Genomic DNA, 27,032 nt, shown 5'->3' with positions numbered 1-27,032 from the left:
GAGCCAGGGATAGTGTGTGAGTGAAAGCTATTTGCTTCAGAAACAGTCAAAGCCACTGGGGGATTAATTTAGGTAAGACACGAGTAGGTGGGGATACGATGGCTGTCCTCAAAGAGCTGAAGTCCCCATTAGGCATAAAGGAATTGTACATGCAGAGTACAAAGAGTCAAAATGGGTCAAAGAAGGAGGCAAATTAACAATTCAAATGGAGAAGTTTTCATTCTTACTAACACAGATAAGTTCCCACACTTAGAGTTGACCCAACAAAGAGGAAGGACTGAGGTCCCTGTGTGGTGAAGGCAATGTCTTCCACATGCTGGGCACTGGGCAAGTGCAGGGCCTCAGGGATGAGTAAGACATGGTCCTGCCCTCAAGGAGCTTATGGAGATGGAAGAAGATCAAGCCATTGTGAGAGCGCGCTTGTGTCAACTAATGGATTTGTTTAACACGAAGGGCCCAGAGTCCCTGAGCTTTCTCTGTGTCAGATTGTGCCCAGCGAGTCTGCATCTTCATGGCCTCATCAACCTTCATGGCAGCCGCACAAAGCAGGTGTCCTTTGACACCATTTGATAGATGAAGAAACTGAGGCTCATCGAAGTGACTTGCCCCAGGATTCCCAGCCAGCAAGCGATAGGGCGGACTTTAAATCCAGGTTTGTCTGCTAAAGAGCCCAGATATTTAACTGTTAGGTTTTGCCACGTGAGGGACTAATCTTGCGGGGCAAGAGGAGAGGGTTGTGGGGGCTTTGCAGATGCATGAGCTGGACATAATTTGTTGCTGGAAATACTGAAGGAGAAAGTGTCCGATGTGGGAAAAGGCAATTCTATGCTGAGTTAGAGGCTGGACTAGATAATCTTGACTGGTCTTTCAGATTCTAAGTCTAGCCTCTGTGATTCCATTAGCGCAAGAAAATAGGATTAGAAAGATAAATCCATTGTTAAAGAAACTCTGTAAGTTGTTTGAATCAAAAATGGGATTTTTTTTCCCTCCTCTTATTCACTATTATAAAGTTCTTTAAACCAGAAGCTGGGAACTACAGGGGTGTTAGGGATACCTTGGGGGTCCACAAATTCTACAAGAATTTTGAAATGATAATCTTAAAGCTCTCATAACTTATACAAACAAAACTCTTATTTGTGGCAACAATTCATCATTGAAAGACTTTTTTATGGATAAGACTTTAGTGTCTCTACTGAGACTCCCAAAAGCATCTGGGGCCCTAAGGGGTGTGAGAGAATTGCTTCTCTTAAAAGGGATGCCCATACACTTACTTGGGTTTTAGAGAGAGTAGCCTGTGGGCTCTTCCTCCATCACACAAGTAATGGAGAGGTGACTGTGTCATGCTTGTCCCCATCTATGGCTCCTGTGGTTTGTCTCCTTCCTCCCCCACTTAAAGGGTAAACACCTTCAGTTGGGCACTTCCCCAGGAGGCAGAAAGGCTCTGTGGAGCTGCCCTTGGCCCAGACACCATCAGGACGGGCAGGAGGCCGAGGTGTGCCCACAGAGTACTGGCATTTCCTCTCCTCTCCACCTTTTATTCCCTTCCCACCCCTGCTCTCCAGAATGGAGCTCAGCAATTCTTTGAAATCAGAATGCATGAATGAAATGGAACGGGTGAAGCCCGTGGACTCCATCTGAGGCTGGGAAAGTCACAGCCAAGGTGTTAGGTAACCGCTCTTCAAAAGAGGAGGAAATCAAATCTGGCTGCAGCCGCAGCTCCTGGCTTTCCTCCTCAAGGCTTATTAGCTCCCACAGGAAGTGGGGGGCCCTGCCCTAGCTCCCGTTACCGGCGGCAGGCAGCCCACGATTCTGACGCCCTGTGGCTCTCCAAGACCTAAGCCTGGTGGAAAGTTTCACCTTGAGGAAGGAAAGTTTCCATTCCTCCTTCCAGCCCCCTGAGGGAGTGTACAGCAGACAGACATCCGGGAATGTCCCCTAGGGACAGCTGTCTGCCGGCCCAGAGCCAGCCTAGCTGCTGGGCTCCTCGTGGGGTCCTCACACCCTCCCCGGGGATGGGCTTGAGTACACCAGGAGGGAGACCCCAGAGAGCCCCCACCTGCTTGCCCAACATTGGCCTCCATAAGCTGGGTCCCAGACTACACAACACACCTTTCCTCCACACACACGCCGGGAGGAACCCAGTTCCAGAGTCATAGTGGGAGTAGCAGTGGTGAACATACTCTGTCCTCTACAGCCTATGAGATATGTAATATCATTCTCATTGTACAGATAAAACCAAAAAAAACCCCAAGGCTCAGGAAGGTCGAATAGCTTGTCCAAGGCAACTCAACTGGTAAATGGTGTAGTCGGGTTTAGAACCCATGTCTGTCTACATCACCAAAAGATGTTTTCCTTACACGTTTGGATTTGATTTTTCTGTTTAGATTCTCCATGGATGTATTGTGCAGAGGGGGCTAGAGACTGAAAGAAATCTAAATATCAGGGACCCTTTTTTGCTTCCTCCTCTTTCTACCTGTGTTCTATCACATGGGGTGAAGGTGAGGGGGGAATGGAAGCCTTCCTCTCTGCCCTTTATCTAAGACACCAGCTGCAGACGATCTCTGAATCCCCTCGGCTGCCGACCTCCACCCTTCTTTCCTTTCATCCCAACTCTTCCAGACACAGACCGATGTGGCCCAAGATGGCTCTTCTCAGCAAGGTCCTCTTGCGACCAGTGGCCTCTGAAGGGAGGACAACTTAAACACTGATAATCTCTATACGGTTCCTTTTGTCTCTAGGACATATAGTGAGGGGACTTTTTTTTTTTTTTTTTTTTGGAAAGCAGGTTTAGTCTAATTAATTTAATTCACTCCTGCTTGGCTCAGGTTGATTAGAAAGCGGATGTCTTCTCTGAGAATGCCGTGATGTTGACGGGCCTATGTGGCCAGGAGGCAGCCGTGGAGAAGAAAGGTGTGAGCCCCAGGTCAGGGGTGTCATGTAAGATGTAGCTCGGGAAGCACCTTGTGAACTGCAAAGGGCTTGGCAAATATAAAAACGTTACTACTATCATTGTCACCGTCATTATTTTCTCCCCAGTCACTTCTGGGCTGTGTCCCAGAGAGACAAGATGCGAACAGAGGCACCTCCCAGGTCACCCTTGGGGTTTCCCTCTGCAGCCCCTGCCAGAACCCTTCTCAGGGGCCCCCCAAGCCTCCTCCCTAACTTCCTCTCCACAGCCACCCACCTGCCCTGTCCAGGGCCTCTATCACTCACATTGATTCTCAGTGTGTCCGGCAAGAAGGCCCAGGGGCCTCTTTGGAGGCTCCTCCTCGTCAAGGTGAAAGTCCTCAGCCTCCCACTGCCCAGAGGCCTTGAAGAAGCTGGCACAGACACCATAGGCACAGCACTGGTAGGCATAGGGCACTTCCAGGATCCTGGGGGTTCAGGGAACACAGGAGTAAAACAGCCTGCCTTAGCAATGTTTTGGCCATCAACCCAGGGAGCTGTCACTTAGTGCCTGCTTTTCAACCCCAAAACACCCTGATTACGGTGCAGGCAACTCCCTGGGCTTTCTTTGTAAGGGTCTTGCAGCCTGAATCCTGCCTCTGAAGGGCGCTGAGCATATTCTAATCTTCTCCTCACTCATGTTGAGAATGAGATGGGAAGGTAAACTTTCTGCCCACTGTTTATGGAGTCCCCTCAGTAGGCTCAGAGTGGGGACAGTTTACCCAACGTCACACAGCACTCCGGTGCTCTGCTCCCCTCCCAGCCAGCAACTCTTCTTTTATATTTAAGGAGGCGGAATTCTCCTCGTGACTCTTTACCCTTGCCCTCCATAACACCCACGCCCTGTCCCCTCGACCCTACCCCTGGGTACATCAGAACTGAATTTGGTGCCCTCTGTGGGTGAGGGCAGATGCCTCCAGGCATGTCGTTAGCTTGCAGCAGATGGGGTTCGGGCCACACAGGCTGTGTGCTGCTGCTGCAGGCAGAAGGCCTGGATGTCATTAGCATGAGGGACTGGCTGGGCGGCTTGTTTTCCAGTCATCAGTGCCCTAGGCTCTGCCCTGACCGCAGGGGCCCAGATGCTGCCCAGGTGAGGACCGACAGTCTGGGTGCACTGAATGGGACAAGTAGCGAGGAGGTCCAGGGGCCTTCACATCATCTTATTTCTGTCCTCACCGGAGATCTCAGGGTCCCCCAGGGCTGGTACGTGGGACAGAAAGAAATGCTATGAATGAGATGAGGAGGAAGGGGAGGCATGAGCGAGCCCTTCCCATTCAGTAGTGGACAAACCCGAAGGCTTTGGGCCATCAGGTTTTTCTTGAGGTGAAGCCCTATGGCTTTCTCCCTGTCCCTCCATGGTCTCTCCAGCTGCTCTGGGACCAACCTGTCTACGTGTGGGGGAAAGCGAGGCCCTCACCTCAGTTTTGGGAAACTGTCCTTGGAGAAGGCCTGAGATAGAGCCAGGTTCCCTTTGAGCTTCAGATGCATCAAGCCCCCAAGGCCAGCCAGGGGCAGTGTGGTCAGCTGGTTGTCTGTCAGGTCCCTAGGACAGTGGATGGTCAGGGTTATTGGCAGTCAGTGGGATTGTTGAGGGGGCAGGGCTGTGCTGAGGGTGTGGCCAGTGTGCCTGGGATGGAAGCAAGAGGAGAGGAGCAAAGGACAGGAGATCAGCATAGAGAGACGAAAGCATAAAATGCTGGGGGAGGAGGATGGTCAAGGGTGGTTAGAGGCCCCATCCATAACTCATTCATTATTCATTCACTCATTCATCAAATTGGGAGCCAATTCCTCTAAGGTAATGTCAAGCCATCCCCATTCATAGCAGAGCCCCTTAACCACAGCTCCTATGCCCAGGTCCCAGTCCCATCCAAGGGTCTATGTCCACCCCACTAGGGCATCTGCCTAGTGCTTGCCCCCATTACCCTGCTTTTCTGATGATGCAAGAGGCCAGAGTTGGGGATGGACAGAGCTGGCCTCTGGCTGTGTGCAGGGATTCGGTCATCTGTTTTGTAGGCCCAGTTCTGTAGCCAGAGATGAGGACATACATGGTCTTCCACTGGAGACACAGTACAGGAGCCAGGGCTCCAAATCAAACACCAGGACCACAGACTGTATGTCGTGGAAACAGCCTGGACTGGAAGGCAGGAAACCTGGCGCTGTCACTGACTCCCTGTGTCACTGAGGGGAGTCACAAATCTGCCTGAGTTCCAATGTCCTCATCTTTCGAAGGGATAAAAATATCCACCCTACCTATCTGGCTGGAGTAGAGCAAACAGGAGAGGGAAGACCGAGGTGCCAGGTTTGCCAGGCTCCGGCCCAGAGCCCAGAGACTGGCAGACAGGAGGGGCACTGTGAACCTCCTGGGAGGTTTTCATTCTGGCCTTTCCTTTGACCGAGCTTCTCCCCCTGGGCCTGGAGGCCTCACCTGTGAAGTGAGGGGTGGGGTTAAATGATCTCTGAGGCCAGGGCTGGAGCTAGCCCATAAGGGCTCTGGGTATGAATCAGAAAAGAGTCCTATTGGGGTGGAAACGCTTTAGGACATGCAAGCAGGCAGTTAGCTCCCCGCTGGGTAGGAGCTCTTGTGCAGTACACAGCCCACACCACAGTGCTCAGCAGCCCCATCAGAGGTCCTTTCCAGCCCTGACACAGTGACCATGCAGCCAGCCCTATATGATCCTGAGGTCCTCTGCCACCCCACAGGATGACCGCCCTCTGGAGTGAAGTTCACGTAGGGGACTGCTGAGTTGAGACCCTGGCTCCCACATCTGCTGCATGGTCCCAGGTTGTAAAGGAGTTTCAGGCTCCTACATCCTCTTTACTGGGACATGTAGAGGCTGGGGGAGGGGCGGGGACAAGGGGGCCACCGGGAGGGCTAAGGCTGCCAAAATGTTGCAGAACATTAGCAGATGATGTTCCAGGACTTGCAGGGGGCAGGCTCTCTGTTTATCAGGCCCCGCAGTCTGTCAAACAGACTGTCAGAATGATTGATTAGGCTGGAGGCCCCCTCCCTGGGATGCGTGGTCAGACATTCATGCATGTCCTCGCTCTGGGGTGGGCCCTCCTGCCCCACTGGCCAGCTCACAGTCCTGACTCATCTCCATCATCCGTGAGGAGAGCATGGTGGGCACTTACAGTTTGACCAGGGAACGCAGTGTCATGAAGGCCTCAGGGTGGATAGACCGGATGGCATTCCAGCTCAGGTCTCTGTGAGTAGAGAGGGGGTGATGGGTGGGACCGGGGACACGTGGAGGATCCACTGTTTCCCGTCCTGAGTTCTTCACTCACTCCCCATCTGAGCTGCCCCCAGTAGCAGAACCCTCAGCCTTGTGGGGAAGGTACTTGCTGCCTGACTTTCAACCTGGCTGTGGCCACGGGAAGAGGGATCTTGCCACTTGGCTTCAGAGTCTCATCACTCCCCTTGGTACCAGCTGGAGAACTGGCTTCTGAAGCCATCCGTACCCAGAGGCACCTCTTCCTGTGTGTGTGCTGGGGCAGGGAGGCTGTGTGCATATCACTGACATGTAGGCTATGGGTACCGAGCGTGCCTGGGAGAGGAGCCCACTCCTGGGTGCTGCAGGATACTCACAGGGCTCTCAGGGAGCTCAGCTGGCTGAAGGTGTCAGCTCCAATTTCCCAGATGCGGTTGTGTTGGAGGCCACTAGGGCAGCAAGAAGAGATTAGATGAGCCAATAGGCTCAGACCCTGGCTCAGTTCCACACACCCCCCCGCCCCCGTGCACTAGGAGGAAGAAAGGAGAGCCCCCCACTTCTCCTGGCATGTGAAGAAAGGGCCCAGCCCGCGGAAGTCACCAGAATTAAAGGGAGCACAAGGGGATCCGGTTGCCTTGGGTAAGTGGGTCAGGAGACAAAGCCACAAAACCATCCCTGTGGCCCCAAAGGGAGTCAGTTTCCAGGGTTCCCACCGGGGCTGGCTCCCAGCCCAGCCAACCTCACCCCTGGGTCCTCCAGACCTTAGTCTAGCAGTGGAGCTCTGCCCCACCCTTGGATGACCCAATGACTGGCCCGAGCTGGGGACCAGAGCTCTGGGGACGGGCTGTCTGAATGAAAGATGGACCCTGGGCCTGAAGACCGTCTTTTCTCTGGTGTACAGAGAAACAGGACAGACCCTCAGGCCCCACCCTGCCTTGGTCCCAAAAGGCGTTGCCCTGCCTAGCTACAGGGGACAGACAAGGGAGGCAAGAGAGACCCTGCTGGCTTGAAAAAACAGAAGCTGAAGGAAAAAACAAAACAAAAACCAGAAGCTGGGTGAAAGAGCTTAGAGCATTTTTTAAGTGATTTTTTTCCTTGTCAAACTGGAATCCTAGATTTCTTCTTCTTCTTCTATGTATTAGTGTGCATGTGCATACATACACACGTGTGTGTGTGTGTGTTTCGGGGGGGGGGGTTGGAAAATGAGAGAGTGTGCTCTTAGTCTTCTGAGGCCTTCCCTTGTCCAGACTCCCAGCCCTGACATGACCCTGTTCCTCCACCAGTCCTAATCACTACTGCCTTTCCTTGTTGTTAGTGACCCCAATGAGCCACCTTGAGACTCTGGGTACCAGTCCCAGTGTCCCTAGGGGCCTCGCCCAGGCCTCTGCTGGGCTCCCAGCCCTGACCTCCAAGTTCAACAGGCTCAGAGAAGGGAGAAAGTTCAGAGTGTGTGCTTTGACCCCCTTCCCTCAGACTTGCCCAGAGTCCGGCTTGCAAGCGGTCACCCCTCCCTTCCCTCTGCTCCCACTCACATCTCCTCCAGCTTCTGACACCTGTGCAGGCTTGGCAGCTCCTCGATTTGATTATGAGACAGTTCCCTGGGGAAAAGAGAAGAAGGACCAGGCGAGGGTGAAGCTGGGGGCCAGGACGTGCTTTCCTGTCAAGCAGCCAAGGTCTGGGAAGACCCTCCAGGGACTTGGCTGTTGATACACCTCAAGGCAGTTCGACTTTTCGCCCCTTCCCCCTGCTGAGTCCTGTTCCTCACTTCAAGGTCTGGGTGGGGCTGATGTGGCATTTTTCTAGTAGGGCTGCCTCATCCACATGAAGGTCTGAGGGACCCTGGGAAGGTCCTGGGGGAAGGGGCACAGGAAGTGAGAGGGGCATGGAGGCAAGAAGAGGAGCAGAGGGTGAGGGGCACTGAGACTGATAGCACGGAACACGTCGGGCATTACTGAGCAAGCTGGCCAACGCCAGTCTGTGTAAATGTCACCTGTATTCCCTATTGCAGAGTTCACAGGGAGGATAGGCTGGGGCCCTTAAGCATCTTCTGGCCCCCAACACCTTCATTTAACAGATGAGGGCACTGAGGCACAGAGAGGGGACAGAGCCTGCCAAGGACACACTGCCAGTCAGTGGCAAGGCTGGGTCTGGAGCCCATGTCTCCACCCCAGTCTAGCACTGTTCCGCATGCAGCGTATCATCTCTCAGTCTCCCCATCTTTGGCTGTGGGCTACAGTCCGTGTGGACGAGCCTCAGATTCTGGCTGGATTCAGGGGAGAAAAGAAAACTTGACTTCATAATCCACTTAAATACCTTCATGGTTGCAGAAGAAGTTAATTTTCTTATTAGTAGGTAAATAATGCCAATTATTGAGCACCTAGTATGTGCTAGCACTATGTGCTATACATATACTTTTCTTCAACCCTCACATATTTATCCGCATTTTGCTGATGAGGAATTGAAGAAGCCCTGAGACATTAGAGTCCAAGTTCATACAGCTAATAGGTGGCAGAGCTGGGCCTCAAATCCTGGTCCGACTCCAAAGGCCATTGTCTTTTTGCCCTGAACAAGAGAGGACAGCCCAGTCCTTCTCAGGCAGGATCTCAGCAGCAGCCCAACGTGTCCCACTCTCCAGGAAGAGAGGTGACCAAGTGGGACGGAAGCAGGAGGGGCCTTTGCCAGCCCATGGGAACAAAGGCACAATGCCAAGACTGGAGAATGCTCATGAACCACTCACAGGACTCGGAGCCTGGGTAGCTGTTGGCACATCCCCAGTGGGAGCACCCGGATGCCTGCACGGGTCAGGGTCCTGTAGAGAGAACAGAGACAGAGCTGGCACCAGGCCCAGGGCCCTGCCATCCCCTGCCACCCGTCTCCAGCTCTGGGCCTAATACTGACATGGGAGCACAGAACTGACAAAAGAGAAGTGGCAGGAAGCACAGGGCAGGGGTGGGGCTGCAGGGAGAGAAGGGAGCAGGCCTGGCATCTGAGCACAAGGCTCCCCCGGGAACTAGAGGGGGGTGGGGGTGGGCAACAGACAGAGAGGGACACAGCCCAGGGGCTCTCTGCTTGGCAGACAGTTCCTGCGTGCCCAGCCCACCCCACCCACCCATCGTGTCCCCACCCACTGTCTCATAATGTTCTCCAGCAACACTGGCTATGTAAGACAGGAACTAGAATCTCGTCTGCTCTCCGTCGAGAAGGGGGATAGCCATGGGCAGGGAGTAGATAGGAAAAAACTAAACAAAACAACACTAGTGGAGCATGGGAACCGTGCACAGAGCCTGCTCCCTGTGCCCTAGGGAAGGGGGAAGGGATGGGAAAGAAGGGGAGGACCAGGGACTGGAACGGAGAAGGCTGTGGGGGCAGGTTTGGCTAGGGACAGGGTGTCCCACAAAAGACCCAAGGCCAAGGTCATTCTTGTGGAACTATTACTTCCCTCATGGAAAATTTTGCAGATGCCAGCAAATCTAGGGGAAGACAACAGAGGCACAGAGGGGGTTCCCATCCCAGCCATGCCATCAATGAGCCACGTGACATGGGGCAGGACAGTTGGCATCCTAACTCTCACTCTGGGTATTTGCTTGATTGTTCCATTCACCCTCTTAAAATGTATTGAGGGCCTACTATGCTCTGATACCCCTCCCCCACCCTACTGTCTATAATGATAGAACATATGAGAAATCCTTGTTGGAATCACGCTTCTGAAAAACAAAGAAGATGTTTCCACAACCCTTCTCCCCCTGTGGCGGGGTCCTCAGCATACTCATGGCTTGGGGTTAGGTACTCCGAAGTCATGCCTGAAAAATCCAAGCATAGTAAAAGAGAAGACCAGCCTGCCACCCCCAAACCTGCCACCCCTGGCCTTGCCTTGCCAGCAGTCGTGAGCTGGGGCTGAGCCAGGTGACCTCTGAGCCAGGCTGGAGCCAGCAGCAGAGCAGGCCAGATAAGGGGCAAGCGAAGAATTAGGACAGCCTTCCAGGGGACAGGCAGACAGAAGACTCCTGGGAGCCAAGCAGGGACACAGATGAGGTGGAGGGTAAGTGTATTTACTCACAGGATCTCCAGGCTCGTGGTGCCTTTGAGATCTGGGAACTCCTGGATGTCCGTGGCACCATTCAGGGATCTGGAAACAGAAGCAAAGTCTAAAGGGTGGGGTCAGCGCATCCTGATACCGGGGCTCTCTACCATCATTCATATCCCCCTCAGAGACTCGAGCTTTTTGGGAAATGTCATCCTCCCCCCCCCCCGGCCCCCCGCCAACCTCGAAATACTCCAGCTACTCAGGCCCTAGTAGGGGTGGAGCTTGCTTAGCAGAGTCTAAGCCATTTCCTTGAGTTGGCTCAGTCTACCATAGCCCAGACAGAGCAGGCAACCTGGCCCTAGGGCCCCAGCACGCAAAGCAAAACAAAAGGAATGAACAAAGAAAACACACAGGACAGGAATATGGGAATTGCTTCTGTTTAAAAGGCTACTGTTGGGGCACCTGGGTGGCTCAATCGATTAAGCAGCCAACTTTGACTCAGGCCATGATCTCATGGTTCATGAGTTTGAGCCCCATGTCAGGCTCTGTGCTGACAGCGCAGACAGAGCCTGGTCAGATTCTGTGTCTCCCTCTCTCTCTGCCCCTCCCCTACTCACACTCAGTCTCTCTCTGTCTCTCTCTGTCTCTCTGTCTCTCTGTCTCTCTCTCTCTCTCTCAAACATAAATAAAACATCAAAAAATTTAAAAATAATAAGTAAATAAATAAATAAATAAAAGGCTAATGCTTGGGTGTTACTGAGAAAGTCCTTGCTACTGGAGTTTGCTTATTAGAGCCTGAAAGAGGGTCGCCCCTAAAATATCATCAGCTAAACCTTTATCAACCTCTCCACTGGCTCTCTTAAATTGTTTTAGACAGATGGCTTTCCCCCTCCCCACTGTCCTTTGTCTCAGTGAGGATGTGGACCCACACAGGTCTGCACCCAACAGGAGCACAGCAAAATGGGTGCCATCAGACCAAAAGGAGGCAGTGTAGGGTCCAGAAATGAGCCTAGGATCTGGAGTCAGTGGTCCTAGTTCAAGGCTGAGCCGGGCCTGGGAGCTCAGGAGAGCATCTACAAACTGTACTAACACCATGCGCCTCGCAGGGTTAGGGGACAGTGAGACATGATAATATATATGGAAGGGAGTACGTGCTTTAGAGATGTTAGTTATGTTACTATGATGGGATATGATCTGCGGAAGTGTTTTTTGCAGGAGTGGGACTTGGGCTGGGGTTTAACACAGTGGGAGACAGGAAACTAGGGAATGCCTTCAGGCCCAAAGCAATAAAGATGGTGCCACAATGTGCCCAGGGATTCACGTTCCCAGGTTGCTGGAGAACCAGACCCTTATCCTGTCACTGGTTCTTCAGCTGCCCTGAGCAGGGCTCTGAAGAGGCCACACAAAACTCCCTGACCATGGAGAAGGGCCGCTTCATTCATTTGGGCTCTGGGAAGAAGCTGCAGGGAGGTGAAGAGAGGCTGTTAAGCCCTGAGCCCAGCAGAGGCCAGAGCCCTGAAGGAGACCATGCCTGGCAGTGGGCGATGTGCCCCGCGGGTGAGACACCAGCAGATGGGAGGCAGGAGGCAGTGGAAGGGGTGAGGAACGGGTGAGGCTCAGATGGTGGCAGGCTCTAGGGGCCAACTTACAGTGTGTGGAGTTTAGGCAGGTACTGGAATGCTGACCTTCCCACAAACTGGATTGGGTTATCATAGAAGTGTCTGGAAGAAAAAGACCCAAATGACAAATTCAGTTACTCGGCCCTTTGAGCTGGGACCCAGGCAGATCTCTGCTCTCACCTCCCTTGGCAACAGGAAAGAGCACCCGGGGAAGGCCCCCTTCTCATAGTTCTGCCTCTCCAGCCTGTCCCCCAAACACTGCTCAGCACCAAGAGACAGGAGGGGTGAGTACTCACATTGTCTGCAGCAGAGGGTTCCCCATGAAGGCCTTTTCTGGGATGGCTTTGATGTTGTTGTTATGGAACCCCCTGGAAAGCAATACCACGAGTCAGTGTGGACTTGGAGAAAGGTATGGAGAGGGAGAGACTGAACTCCAGGAAGCTTCCAGAAAGCTGACTAGAAAGGCCCTAGACCAAAGAGACATCAGCCCAGATGCCAGGTTCACCTCTTGCCTGTGAGGTCTCCACTTTGCTCGAGAGCACACCCACCCTTATCTCTGACACCTGTGAAAGGGGTGAAGTGTGGAGCCTCAGAGAGCAGGGGGGTGGCAAGGGGGGATAATTTAGGAGCAGGAGGCTGAGCTTGGATCCCAGGAGAGGCTTCCTCTCCTAAGCCACTCGTGGCAGGAACTCCACAGGGTCCCCAAGGAGAAAGCTGAGGGTGTGTGGGAAGAGCAGAGCTTCTGAGAGTCCCAGGGTGAGAGATGCCCCCCAAATGGAGGCTGGCTTGGCCTCCAGGCCTGGAGACTAAGGAACCTAGAAGGGCGGCAGCAGCTGGAGCAGGGAGATACTGTGGACGCTGAGTAACTGGCCGGCCACGTGCGGAATTGAGGAGGGAGGCACCCACCTGCTCAGTGTCCAGGGCTCTGGAAACTGGGAATTATGCCTTTGGTTAGTCGAGGTGATCATTCCAAGATAAAAGTTGGACTGAGGAGCACATAATCCATGCTAAGTAGCATCCTCAGGCCAACTTCTTCGGTTCTAGAGATTTCTAGTGTCTCCTCATGCCTTCCTGGCATTCACCCCTTCTCTCTCCTCCTTCCCTTGCTCTTATTATTTCCCACCTTCATGTTCTTCCCACAGGACCCTCAAGTGACCCCGAGCCCATGCCATCCCCCTAGGCTGCTCTCTCCGTCTACTCCTTCCTCTGTTAATTTGTTCCTTATATGTTTTTGGACTCCTCCTTCATATCTAATGCTGAGCTAAGCCCTGAGATGTTTAGAAGTTTATAGGGCAGAGGCCTTGTCCTCAAGCAGCTATCTCTCAATAGATGGAAAGTAATAGAGACAGACAGACAGACACATACAAACACACACACATCTATACTCAGTGGTGACACATTGGCAATGGAAGAGGACTCTCAATAGTTTCACATTCAGACCCTTCCCTCCAGTTGGCCTAGTTGCTCCTCACCTGCTAAACACACCTGGCATTCCCACCTCCCAACTTCTGATGGGGTGGGCATGGGGGGTGGTATAGGGTCGGTCTGGTCTCAGGTGGTGGCTTAAGTGAAGATGCTGGGCTGCCTGAACGTGCAGGGCTCTGTTCACATGCCTCAGCTTCCCTTAATCCGGTCCACTCTACGCACAATAGATCTACTGCTCACCGAGAGCCTCTCCTCCAGCAAGCCTGGTCTCTCTTGTGGTCATTTTTCTACCCATGCAGCTTCCAATCTGGGTCTCTACCTCCATGCTTCCTCTGTCTGAATTGCCTCCCCTCATCCTCCGCCATTGCCACCTACACTCCATCCATCCTTTTAGGTTCATCTCAGATGTACTAGTCCATAAGGCTCTTTGTATGTTACTCTGGATTCCCAGTCATTTTAGCTAGCCCTGTACAATCAGGGCCGGAATTATACACTGATTCTACACTCTTCTGTCCTCATGCCTGCTTTACTCCATGTCCTCAACAGACCTAAAAGATCCTTGGGGAACAGCCCAGGTAGACCTTACTCTTTGTGCTTAGTAGCAAGCATAGTGCTCAGCAGAGTCAATGCTAAAATAGATTAACAATAGGCGGTGACTGGGGGGAACCAAATCTGGCTTCTCATGTCCCCCATGGGGTCAGACGCTGAGGAGTGAGCCTGTAAACCAGCCTCCAGCTACCCTCCTCATTCATCTCCAGGCACACCCCAACCAAGGCAGCGGCAGTGCCAGGCTGGCCTCCCAAGAGGTGTCTTGTGCCATGTGTCTCTCTAGGCTGGAAGGGCCCAGAGCCATTTCTGCCGATGACACACCACTCGGAAATGCTCAGTGCCAAACTAATGAGGTCTGTGACTACTGAGACCTGCGCTGGGGGCTGGGGAGGGCACACAGCTACAGTTTTTACAAGGACCATGGGAGGTGAGGCTCTGAGGGAGGCCTCGGGGCTGGCTTTGGCCCCTGTTCTTGGGAGAAGAGGACACCCACAGACATCAGCAGAGGGACTTACAGTTCCTGCAGTCTGCCCAGGGTCCGGATGGCCACAGGGAACTCCTGCAGCTCATTATAATTCAGGTCTCTGGAATGGAAAGCAAGGACAGTCATTAGAAGGGTGGCTTAACAGGGCATGTCAGGGCCCCCGAGGAACAGAAACTTGGCTCTGGGATTGGCCAGAGAGATGCGTTTTCCAATCTTTCGGATCCAGCTGTCAATGCCAGGAAACACATTTTTGGAATGTTCATATTCCATTCCTGCTCCACGAATCCTCAGGCTGGATGCCTCCCTGGCAGCAGAACTGTTTTGAGGAGACACTTTAGGGATGTGGACACCTGGAACCGACTCCTTCAGGAATAGCCACCACCGGCTGCGGAAAATACCTCATGCCTTTGGAGACCTCAGTGGCTGGGGGAGGGACAGAAAAAAGAATGGGGCACCTTGTCACCAGCACTAGAGATTTTGTAAGGTTCCCTCAGGTGACTACCTTGGCTAGCTGTGGCCTCTGCTGTCTATAAAACAGATCAGTGTTGGGGCACCTGGATGGCTCAGTCGGTTAAGTAGCCTACTGGTTCAGGTAATCTCATGGTTTATGGATTTGAGCCCCATGTCTGCCCCTGCCCATTCTCTCTCTCTCTCTCTCTCTCTCTCTCTCTCTCTCTCAAAAATAAACAAACATTAAAAAATGCTTTAAAACAGATCATGCTTCTCATCTTTGGGTGATGGCATGACAGCTAGTCTTTATTTTCTCTTTTGCTTTTCATTTCCCATTGTTTTTTAAAAAATTTTTTTTATTGCTTTTTATTTATTTTTTTGAGAGACAGAGAGAGACAGTGCAAGCAGGGGAGGGTCAGAGAGAGAGGAAGATACAGAATCTGAAACAGGCTCCAGGCTCTGAGCTAGCTGTCAGCACAGAGCCCGAAGCGGGGTTCGAACCCACGAACCGTGAGATCATGACCTGAGCGGAAGCCGGACGCTTAACTAACTGAGCCACCCAGGCGCCCCATCCCATTGTTTTTTTTACAATAAACATGTATCACATGTATAATCAGAAAACAGTGGAGGCAATTTTTAAAAAGTAGTAGAAACCCAAGTTGGAAAGGATGTGGGCAGATTGCATTCTAATAAATGATTAGTGGGAATTGAAATGTGTGTAATCTTCTAGACATAGTTTGACAGCATCTTTTCAAGTTACAAGATTCATACCTAGTCACCTCAAAGCCAGGAGTTTGTCCTACAGAAAAGTCCACACCTGCGTACAAAGGTATTTATATAAGGATGCTCACCACAGTGTTGTTTAGGCAACAGGAGCAAACTCTTGGCCCACATGAACTCACATGCTCATTCCCCCCTCTGAATGGGTCTTCTGTGTTTGTGTCCTTATGGCCATGACTGGGTGAAGGGAGAGAGGAAAGCAAATCTGATTTTCATTAGAAAAGATTTGGAACTGCCTGTGACAAAGGAGCCCCAAAGGCAGGGGAGCCCTGCCAAAGTGGGGAGGGTGCCTGCATTTTGGGGAAGACAGTATAATGTGATTGGGAAGGAGGGAGGAAGAGCCACAGAAGATGTTCAGGAGAATTTTTCTCTATGTTACTTGACCGGATTCCCATATTACCACTCCTAGAAGAGACCTCAGAAGAGATCACCAACCCTCAAGATTTTATATTATTTATTTATTTATTTTTAAAGATTTTATTTTTAAGTAATTTCTACACCCAACATGGGGCTCACACTCACAACCCTGAGATCAAGAGTCACGTGCCCGACCAACTGAGCCAGCCAGGCGCCTCTCAACCTTTAAGATTTTAAAGGTGACTTTTGTTTTGGGGCACCTGTGTGGTTCTGTTGGTTGAGTGTCCCATCTTGGTTTCAGCTCAGGGCATGATTTTGTGGTTCGTGAGTTGGAGCCCCACATGGGGCTCTGCATTGGTGACCTGGAGCCTGCTTGGTACTCTGTCTCTCTCTCTCTCTCTCTCTCTCTCTCTCTCTCTCTCTCTCTGCCCCTCCCCCACTTGCATGCACACAGTTTCTCTCCCTATCAAAATAAATAAATAAACATTTTAAAAAACCCTAGAATAAACTGTGTGTTGCTGGATTGGAGGCATTATTGTGAACATAAAGTTTAAAAGAACAAAGTTGACTTTTGTTTCACATAGTGGCCAATCAGTTAGCTGAAATGTGCCTGATTTTATGCAGAGTTGTCTAGTGTCTCCAGATTTCTGTGGCTGGGGTATGGGGTTTTGGGCTTTGGCAATGGTGGCCGGGGGAGAGGTCTCAGGTAGAGTGCCCCTTGAGCCCCCCAGGATGACCCCAGTCCAACTTCTCTCAGCCTTTTAAATCTACCTCTTCTCTGACAACTTTCATGAGAGGACTATCCAATGCCAGGCAGGGGACCATGCTGAGGCCCTTTAACCACAAAGCAACTTGGCGGGTTTTGTGGGTAAATACCATGTTAACACACAGATAATGACAGGCTCCTCTACGTGACAGGGTCATTACACTTAATAGTCCACAGGTAGAGCCAGGAACCCAGCCCAAGGGCCAGAAGAGCAGTGACAATTGTCTGGCAGCCAGTGAGCCAAATAATTGCACCCCCTCACCACCCCCAACACACACTAATTACCCGATTACACTCAGACTCCCATGGTGATTTTGGGTAATTATAGCATAAACCCTCCTGCTCTGCTCTGCTCCAGTTTTTCATGAATCCTCCACCCATGACTAAAACTTGGATTCATTCACAGAGAGGCTCCCCACAGACTCTGTGAGGGGAAGGACGAGAGGAGGCTGAGGGCAAGCTGTGTGCAAAGCACTCTCATGGAGACCGGAGGAATTGAAGTTGGGAGCAGGGAATTTCCACGTTGCTAGCATTCTAGCAGAAGGTGCCTGGAAACTCCGGTTGCAAGGGTTGAGGATGGAGGCAGCGGGGGTGAGTAGATGGACCCTTTCCGGTCTTAGATTTTGCAAAGGATTCACATTCACATCTCAATTTCTCCAAATCAAGTGTCCCCCTCTCCTTTTAACTTGGCTCAGCCCCTTCAGGAATTCTCCACTACTGCCCAAAGAGAACTGGATACCCTGTAAGTAATGTAGGAGCACCTTCACTTAAAGCCTTGGTGTTGCGATGTTACCATAAATGCGAAGAATTGCACTGGTCTGATCTCAGAGCTGCAGCACACGATCCCATCGCCTGGAACATTGCAGATAGTTGCATGGCTTACTCCCTCACTTCATTCAGGTCTCTGCCCAAATAACACCTCATCAGAGGGGCCTTGTCTGACCACTCTATTTAATATAGCACAGCCCCCCATTTGTCGTTCCATTACTCTGTATGGTAGATTTAAAGTGGTCGCAAGTCTTATCATTTTGCAATCCATAAGTGTACCAAATCAACAGGTCATATACCTTAAACTTACACAGTATGTCAATTACATCTCAATAAAGCTGGAGGAGAAAAGTAACCACAAAGGACTTATGGCTTTTCCAATTAAGTGGCCTCTCTGGTACAGCCACTCTGGAAAACAGTATGGGGGGGGAGGTCTTCAAAAAATTAAAATTAGAGCTACTCGATGAGCCAGTGATTGAAGTACTAGGAGTTTTCCGAAGGATACAAAAATGCCAATTTGAAGAGACACTTGTACCCCAATGTTCATAGCAGTGCTGTAAACAACAGCCAAATTATGGAAAGAGCCCAAATGTCCCTCGACTGACAAATGAATAAAGAAAATATGATATATATAATAGAATATTACTCAGTGATCAAAAAGAATGAAATCTTGGGGTGCCTGGGTGGCTCAGTCAGTTAAGCTTCCGACTTCAGCTCAGGTCATGATCTCGCAGTCCATGAGTTCCAGCCCCACATTGGGCTCTGTGCTGACACATCAGAGCCTGAAGTCTGTTTCATATTCTGTGTCTCCCTCTCTCTCTGTCCCTCCCCTGCTCATGCCCTGTCTCTCTCTTTCTCTCTCTCAAAAATAAAGAAACGTTTTTTTAAAAAGTAAAAAAGAACGCAATTTTGCCATTTGCAACAACGTGGATGGAACTAGAATATATCATGCTAAGCGAAATAAGCCAGTCAGAGAAAGATAAATATCATATGATTTCACTCATATGCGGAATTTAAGAAATAAAACAGATGAACATAGGGGAAGGGAAGAAAAAAGATAAAAACAGAGAGGGAGGCAAATTGTAAGAGGCTCTTAAATACAAACAACAAACTGAGGGATGCTGGAGGGATGTTGGGTGGGGGGATGGGCTAAATGGGTGATGGGCATTAAGGAAAGCACTTGTTGGGATGAGCACTGGGTGTGATTTGTAAGTGATGAATCACTAAATTCTACCTCTGGAGCCATTATTATACTGTATTATAACTAATGTAGATTTAGATACAATTTTAAATAAATAAATAAAGCATATTAGTAGAAGAAGAAAGAGAAGGAGGAGAAGGAAGAGAAGGAGGAGAAGAAAGAAAAGGAGAAGGAGTGGAAGGAGGAGGAAGAGGAAGAGGAGGAAGAGGAGGAGGAGAAGAAGAAGAAAAGAAGAAGAAGAAGAAGAAGAAGAAGAAGAAGAAGAAGAAGAAGAGAAAAGAAAAGAAAAGAAAAGAAAAGAAAAGAAAAGAAAAGAAAAGAAAAGAAAAGAAGAGGAAGAAGAAAAGTGGCCTCAGCCTCCCCATCCCTGAGACAGGGCTGGTTTGTGTCTGGCATTGACCAAAACAGAATGAGGCATAGCTGACATGGTGTGAGTTGATCTAAGAAACAAGAGGCCTCACAGCCTCTGCCCTCTTTTGGGAGACTCCCACCACCATGCACTGGGCTTGGCTCCTGAGTAATGAAGGCCATGTGGAGAGGGCCAGCCAACAGCCAGAACCAAGGCCGCATTCACGGAATGGGGATGAGGCATCTTAGAGCCTCTGGCCATAGCTGAACCTCTCTCGGACTGCCCGCTGGTCAGGGAGCCCAGGCCAAGTCTCCAGTAGAAAAGCTCCCAAGGTGAGCCCAGGCAATCCACAGATTCATGGGAAATCATACATTGTTGTTTTAGACCACTACATTTTATGGTGAATTTTTTTTTATGTAGCAATAGACAATGAGAGTTCCTGCTTTCCTTTATACTGACATCTGACATATTTGTTGAATTTCTTCCCACCCAACTAGAATGAAGGTTGAAAATAGAAACCTTGTTTCATAGTCTAAACACCAAAATACTAGCACAGAACAGTAACTCAACACACATTTGTTGAATGAATAAGTGAAAGGGTCTAGATAAATTACTGAATGAAGAGCATCAATGGACTCTTAAGAGTATTTATGACATTTGGCAGAATATCCTTAAGATTTTGAGGTTGATGTCAGGAAAGGTACAAAATAATCCTGAGGGGCACTGTCAGGCTTGCTCAGGGCCACAGAGGCCATGGGACAACAGGTCCCCTGTGATTTTGCTATCACTGAGCCCTTATAGAGTTCATGGGACTCATGTCCAGGCAGCCAAAGTGAGGGGTTCCAGGTTTTCTTTGCAGTTTCTGGTCAGGAATTCTTCCAGAAATGGCCTGACAGACCGTGGGAAAAGACATGTAATAAAAGGCATGTGAACTAAAAGGCAATTTTTTTGTAGAGCCACGTGGAGAATAAAAACTGTGCAAATGTCAAAAGGAATTCTGCAAACTATGCACCAGTGAGGTGGCCTGAATTTTCCCATTTGGATATCTGTACAGATTCAATGACTTGGGCAATTGGCAAAGCCCTGCTTCACTGAGTGCTGTGTAGATGTAACCTCTGGCTCTAACCATCCTGGGAACAGGTCTTCACAATTCTTTTAGCTTCTTATGGATTCAATTCCATGAATTGGGTGTTTGTTGCCTGCCCAAAATACGCACAGAGAATTCTGCTGGGGAAAGTGGAAGGTAGAGAGATGCATAAGAAATGGTTCTGTCCAGACAAATGCACAAGACCACCAAATGGGTGAGGAATACACAATGCATCAGGACCTTTGGAGATCACATGTAGTTGAGAAGACTTCGTGGAGGGTTTCATGGAGATGTGGCATTTGAACCAGATCTTGACAGTGGGGCAAGATTTCAATAGGTAGAAAGAAGGAAATGATAAGTTGGTCAATCAGAGAGAGAATGGTTTAAAGGAAGTATGTGTGGCAGAGTTTGGAGAGTAAGTGACATAGTTTGGTTGGGCAAAGGGCAATAGTTGGAGGTGAAGCTAGAGGAGTGTCTCCTTGGACTGTTATATACTCTCTGAACTGGAGTCACTGCCTCCAAGTCATCCATAATATAACCTTGGTTGAGCACTGATTATGTGCTCGGCACTAAATGCTATGCCTGAATGATCTCTTAATCTTAATGACAGACTAAGATGTAGATACCACTATTATACCCATTTTACAGTTGAGGAGCGTGAGACACAGAGATGTTAAATAAGCTGCCCAATTATTAAACAGCCATGCTAGATGGCACTGTCCACCAAAATCCACCCTCTCCTTTCTCTACAACAGCAAACCCCACTACCATGGCCACTTGCCACGTACAGCTGTTTAAATGTAAATTAATTACAAGTTAGTAAAATAAAAGCTCCACTCTCAGTTTCACTAGTGACAATTCAAGGGCTCAATATATCATGTGGCAAGTGGCTACCATATTAGAAGCACAGATTTAGAACCTTTCCATCATTGTAGAAAGTTCTTTTGGGTTGTGCTATCATATGGTAATAGGAGGAACAGCCAGGAATGTGGCTAGAGTGTATTCTCCAGCCTCCTTTGCAATAAGTGTGCTCTCCCATGGAAGGTGGGCAGAAGTGGCATGTCCTACATTTAGTGCAGGATTTTTAAATAGCCTGCCTGTCTCCTCCATAGTCCCTCTACTCTTCTACTTGCTAGGTGCCAAAGAAAGTGAGGGCATAGGGATAGCAAGATCCTAAGAAGCCAGATCCCTGAGTCACCATATGGAGTAGGGCCATTTGCCAAGAAGAAACACCCTCTTTGGACCACTACGTGATCCAGAAATGAACTTCTATTGTGTTTGAGCCATTTATACATGTTTTGACCTATTTGTTACACAATTTGGCTACCTTAACTAATTCACCATCACAACCAAGATTTGAACCCTAGCAAGGTGAGTCCGGAGTCTACACTCTTAGCTACTATACATCTGCCAGAAAGATCTTTTTAAAATGCGAAGTGGACTGTGTCATTCTCCTGCTGAGAAGTCTGAGAAGGCTTCTTCATTATGTACACCACAAAGTTCAAATTCCTCAATGGGCTCTGATGCTATACGTCATCTTCAGCTCCATCTACCATCTCGGCCCCCATGTGTTTTCACAGCCTGTGTGTTTCCTTGTGCCTTTCATGCTCTCAGCCTGGGATGCCCTTAACCCCAGCTTAGATGTTGAAATCCTAGCTCCCTTTGAAGTCAGGCTCAAATATACCTTCCTTCATGCACCCACCCCCATCCCTGCAGTCAAAATGAGTCACTCTCTCTCTCAGCGCTTTTGTAATGTTTTCTCCAGAAACATGCTTAATATTAGAATGATAATAGTGGTGGTAGTGCTGGTGGTGGTAACCATAATAATCATAGTGATTACTATGTAATTGTCACGATTCTGGGTGATTTATATATATTAATTCATTTCATTCCCATGCCAACCCTTTGAGGTAGATACTATTATTATCTCCATTTTGCAGATTAGAAACTGAGGCACAGAGAGAGGCAATCACTGGACCATGAATGAAAGAACTGGGACTGAAGTCCAGGCAATTCAAGTCCAGAATGGGGTTATCTGTGTGCATAGTGTCTTCCCCATGAGACAGGAAGCTTGCCACTATCAGGAAGCATGTGTGTTCCCTTCTGAGTCTCCCGAAGCCCAGGCACAGGGCCATATATGTGTATAGTCATTGTCAAGGATGATCATTTGAGCCACTGTCAAGGCCTGGAGATGAGAGCTGCTTTGGCCTTTGTGGCTGGCCACACTGGGGCAGTGTCTCACCCCCTCCAGATCAGAAGCCAACATGCAGCCTCTCGGCAATCGCAAGAAAGACCTGCATCAGACCACAAGCTGATTTGGTCTGATTCCTCCATTCCAGGGTGCTTTATAATGCCCTAAACTTCCACTGGAAAACTCATCCATGGCTTTATAGTTTATTATCTTTAATAGCCCGGAAATAGCCAGATGCCCAGGAAGAGTTCATTATTCTGTATGCTGCTTCTGGGAGCAGGCAGGGAAGGGCTGAAGTTAAAGAAAAACCATTCCCAGCTCCAGCCGGAATTCATTCCAGAGGCTGCAGCTGTCCATGGCTCAGACACCCGTTCATCTGTTCAGCTGCTTCCAGCCAAATCCAATCGAAACTGATGGTAAACCCATACAATCAGTAAAAGTAGCTAAACAGGTGCCACAAGCCCCAAGCTGCTCAAAGACCCACATCCCCAGTGTTCTCCATTCCATCTGGCTGTGCAGGATTGGCCAACTCCTGAGATCTCTGGGGAGCCTCATGATGGATTCAGCACACAGAGCTAGCAGGATTTAACAGTAATCTTGTGGGGTGCCTGGGTGGCTCAGCCAGTTAAGCATCCGACTTCAGCTTAGGTCATGATCTCACGGTTTGTGGGTTTGAGCCCCGCGTTGGGCTCTGTGCTGACAGCTCAGAGCCTGGAGCCTGTCTTCAGATTCTGTGTCTCCCTCTCTCTCTGACCCTCTCCTTCTCATGCTCGCTCGCTCTCTCTCTCTCTCTCTCTCTCTCTCTCACTCACTCTCAAAAATAAATTAAAAAACATTAAAAAAACCCCAGTCATCTTGTTCACCCTTCCTTTTTATTGATAAGAAAACTGAGGCTCAGAGACAGGAGGTAAATCACTGCAAGTCCCAGAGTCAAGGCCAATTGGCTCTTGGTTTAGCATCTTTTCCAGATACCACCCAGAGTTGCAGCTCGGTTAGGCTCCAAGTAGCTGGGCTGAGAAAAAAGCTTTAGGGAAAGTGGGAAGAAGGATAAATGGGATGGGGGGGAGGACCCACACTTCCTCCCAAGGGAAGAAACTCCTGTGGGAGTCTCTTTGGGTGCTAACAAGCATGTCAAAGCCAATTGGTTATGAGGCTAGATGTCCATTTGTGTGTTATGTGTTTTAGAGTGAAACAGCTTTGTCCTCAGTGCACCAACAGGATCTCCTTGAACTAGTCAGTTAACCTTGCTCAGTCTGTTCCTCACCTGTACATCAGGGACGTCCATTACATAATGCGACTCTGTTCATCTGGTCCAGAGCCTGGTCTAGATACTCAAATCATGCCAGCTCTTTCCCCCTCTTTCTTTTGTTAGACACTAGACACCAGAACAGACACTTCTATTCATCAGACACTGCAACAGCAGACACACAAGTTGGTCTATCTACCTTTTACAACAATATAGGAGGATTAATATAATTAATTGGGCTTCCGCTTACACTTTTATTCTCAAGGCTAGTATTTATGTTTATTACCAGATCACAGATAAGGGCACATGAAAGAATATGGGTGAGCCTAGCTCCCCAGTGTGAAACACAAAACACAGACGTTTCTGATTGTAAACTCTGAACCATTTTTATCTCCCAAAGGCCCATAACAAAGGCGGGCAGGCACAATGAAAACATGACTTAATTGCTCTTCCTGTATTGCAGACTGAACCTTTATCTCTATCTGACTCCACATGCTTGGGGCAGATAACCTGGTGAGCCAGGAACCAACAAAGACTTTATGACTAATAGCATTGTTTTACCTTCGAAACAGCCTACATTAAAGGCCACCCATTAATAAATGTAGCAATTAGTAAAATTGTCATCATTTTCTATTGAGAGATACAGACACACCTTCCTTCTACCCTCCCTCCACCCACACTCGCTTCTCCACCAGAAAGAAAATTCATAAAATACCTGAAGCAATAGCAGCACCAGTTTTAATTAAAGTCGCCAATCTCTGACACTGAGATTACTTATTGCCCTGCCCTAATGAGGCACCTGGGATCAGAGCAGCCCAGCACTGGAAGGGAAGTAAAAGGTAACAGTCCAATCTGCCCCCATGCAGGACTCATCTCTTGAGATTCTCCAGCTTCTGCCTGGACCATGCAAATGGCAGGGCTCACCGACTATGCTAGGCATTCAGGGTGCCACCGCTGGTCTGTTCTGCAGATTAAGTAACCCTTCCTCATCCCAAGCTAATACACCACCTTTACCTCCTTTCTTGGCCCTCATCCTGTCAGCTAGAAGACCATAAAATATGTAATCTTTCAAAGACAATCATCACATTCCACGAAAGTCTTCTCCCAAGTTCTTTAAAGGTATAGACATTTCATATCCTCACCACCCTCCCCAGAAAAGCCTTAGCCACACTTAGGAATGGTATAATAGGAGCCCATCATCTAGATGTGGCCAGACCCTTGGGTAGCACTTCCCTCATCTGGATGCCATGGACCCATTAATGAAGGGGATCTGAAGTCTTTGAGGTTGCCCTTGTCTGAGCAGAACATAGCCTGAGGTTTTGTCCTAGTGACTCCAACTCACTGGTCTAACGTCAGGGTCCAGAGCTTCAACCACAGGGCAATGGGCAGGGGACGTTGCCCCAAGGCAAGGATGAGGGACCATCTGGTGGGTTCAGCCCATGTCCAAGGCTGCACAGCATTTAGTATGACTGACTGGAGCTGGGATGAATCCTAGAGATTGGATAGTCTAATGTTCTCATAGTTCAGATGGAGAAACTGAAGCTCAGAAAGGAGTGGAGACTTGCCCTCGACTATTTATCCACTTATTTGTTCAACAAATATTTATTGAGCACTTTAGCTGTGCCAGGCACTGGGTCAGGTGCTACAAAAACTCATGGAGAGGGTGCCTGGGTGGCTCAGTCAGTAAAGCATCTGACTTTGGCTCAAGTCATGATCTCATGGTTCCCGAGCCACTTTGGGCTTTCTGCTGTCAGCACAGGGCCAGCTTCAGATCCTCTGTCTCCCTGTCCCTCTGCCCCTCTCCCTTTGCTCCCCCCCTCCAAATAAATAAACATTAAAAAAAACTCATGGGAAGGTGGGAGACAGATAACAAACCAACAATGTAAATAAGTAAATAATAACAAATATCAGATTGGTGAGTGCTATAGAGAAAAATAAGTAGAAAAGTGAGATGGAAGGTGATAGGAAGTAGTTGATTGTGGAGGACCTCATAGGAATGGTGGTTGGGGAGGACCTCACTAAAAAGGTGACATTTGGGCAAAGTCTTAAAGGAGGTGGATAATTATAGAAAGAACATTCCAGACAAAGGAAACAGTCAGTGCAAAGAGCATATCTATCTAGTATATCCAAGGAAGCCACCGTGCCTGGAGTAGATTGAGGGAGGGGTGAGGCGAGAGAGGTGGCAGGGTGTCCCATAACTTGAGACCTTGCAGAACTTGTAGGCTTCTTTCCAGAACTTTGTAGAACCTTGGCTTCTTTCCAAGAGTATGATGGGGAGCCACTGGAGGGTTTTGAATAGGAGAGTAACATGGCCTAATTTGTATTTTAAAAGAGTCTGTCTAGGGGTGCCTTGGTGGCTCAGTCATTTAAGCATCCGACTGCAGCTCAGATCATGATTTCATGATCCGTGGGTTCAACCCCGGAAATGGGCTCTGTGCTGACAGCACAGAGCCTGAAGCCTGCTTCAGATTGTGTGCCTCTCTTTTTCTGTCCCTCTCCCGCTCACTCTCTGTCTCTTTCTCTCTCTGTCTCTCAAAAACAAAAAATAAACATTTAAAATAAAAAGTCCATCTGGCTGTTGTGTTGAGAATAGATTGTAGAATGGCAAGGATGAAGGCAGAGTGACCAGGTGAAAGAAAGATATTGGCTTGGACCAGCATGAAGCAGTAAAAGGGTGAGAAGAAGCCAGATCCTAGGAAGCTAGGGTGATGAGGTCAGAATGCTGAGAACAGTACACTAGTAATAAGTTAAAAAGAACTCAGGACTCCTGGGGTGCATGGGTGGCTCAGTCAGTTAAGCAACTGACTCTTGATTTTGGCTCAGGTCATGATGTCACATTCATGACATCAAGCGGCATGTGGGGCTCTGTGCTGACAGTGTGGAGCCTGCTTGGGATTCTCTCTCTCTCCCTCTCTCTCTGCCCCTCCCCTGTTCACACATTTGTGCTTGTGTGCACTCTCTCTAAAAATAAATAAATAAACTTAAAAAAAAAAAAAACCCTCAAGATTCCTGGTCTAGAACCCTTCAGTCTCTGTGATAACAGGGGCTGCATTTTTCTTGTTCATAAATGTTTCCCTAGTGGTCATAACGGTGACCTGGGACATACCAGAAACTCAATAGATATTTATGAAATGAGAAAATCTGATGAAACAGAAAAGAAAGTGGTAATTATTGATTCTCAGCAGCTTTTCCTTCCCATAGATATTAAGGGCCAGACCTGAACCTCTTCATGTCCTCTCTGTGATATCTACCAGAGAACCTGCTGCCAAGTGGTTCCCCTGGGGGGCCATCAGTGCCCAGTTCCCCACCCCACTCCCTTAACCTCCCATCACCCTCTGCTGCAGATGGGCTGGCCAGGGTGCCTGTGAGAGTGGCAGAAGTTCAGAGCAGAAGCTTTGGCCCCATTGCCAGCAGAGGAGGACAGGGTAGCAGTGACAAGAATGGTGACCTTGGCTACTGCAAGCACCAGGGCGATGGGAAAGGGGAATGTTGTACCGGGAAGAGCTATTAATAACTTGTCATGGTCTTAGAACACAAGACAAACTCATTGGGCAGCTCGATTTTCTGCCTGTGAGAAGTCA

The 27,032-nt window shown here is 49.3% G+C and overlaps 1 protein-coding gene across 1 annotated transcript in view; it reads right to left on the bottom strand.

The window, feature by feature from the left end:
- Positions 1-27,032, bottom strand: part of LGR6 (leucine rich repeat containing G protein-coupled receptor 6) — a 121,919-nt gene that overhangs the window by 4,393 nt on the left and 90,494 nt on the right. Inside the window, exons 7-16 of the mRNA XM_029933148.1 lie at positions 14,288-14,356; positions 12,095-12,166; positions 11,829-11,900; positions 10,213-10,281; positions 8,893-8,964; positions 7,688-7,753; positions 6,533-6,604; positions 6,079-6,150; positions 4,364-4,489; positions 3,214-3,374 (exon numbers count right to left, since the gene is read on the bottom strand). Of these exons, the coding sequence (XP_029789008.1) occupies positions 3,214-3,374; positions 4,364-4,489; positions 6,079-6,150; positions 6,533-6,604; positions 7,688-7,753; positions 8,893-8,964; positions 10,213-10,281; positions 11,829-11,900; positions 12,095-12,166; positions 14,288-14,356 (851 nt within the window). The remainder of the gene's footprint in view (positions 1-3,213; positions 3,375-4,363; positions 4,490-6,078; positions 6,151-6,532; positions 6,605-7,687; positions 7,754-8,892; positions 8,965-10,212; positions 10,282-11,828; positions 11,901-12,094; positions 12,167-14,287; positions 14,357-27,032) is intronic.

The sequence above is a fragment of the Suricata suricatta genome, chromosome 3 (assembly GCF_006229205.1).
Source record: "Suricata suricatta isolate VVHF042 chromosome 3, meerkat_22Aug2017_6uvM2_HiC, whole genome shotgun sequence".
NCBI classification, from domain to species: Eukaryota; Metazoa; Chordata; class Mammalia; order Carnivora; family Herpestidae; genus Suricata; species Suricata suricatta.
This window is presented reverse-complemented; position numbering and strand designations above follow the sequence as displayed.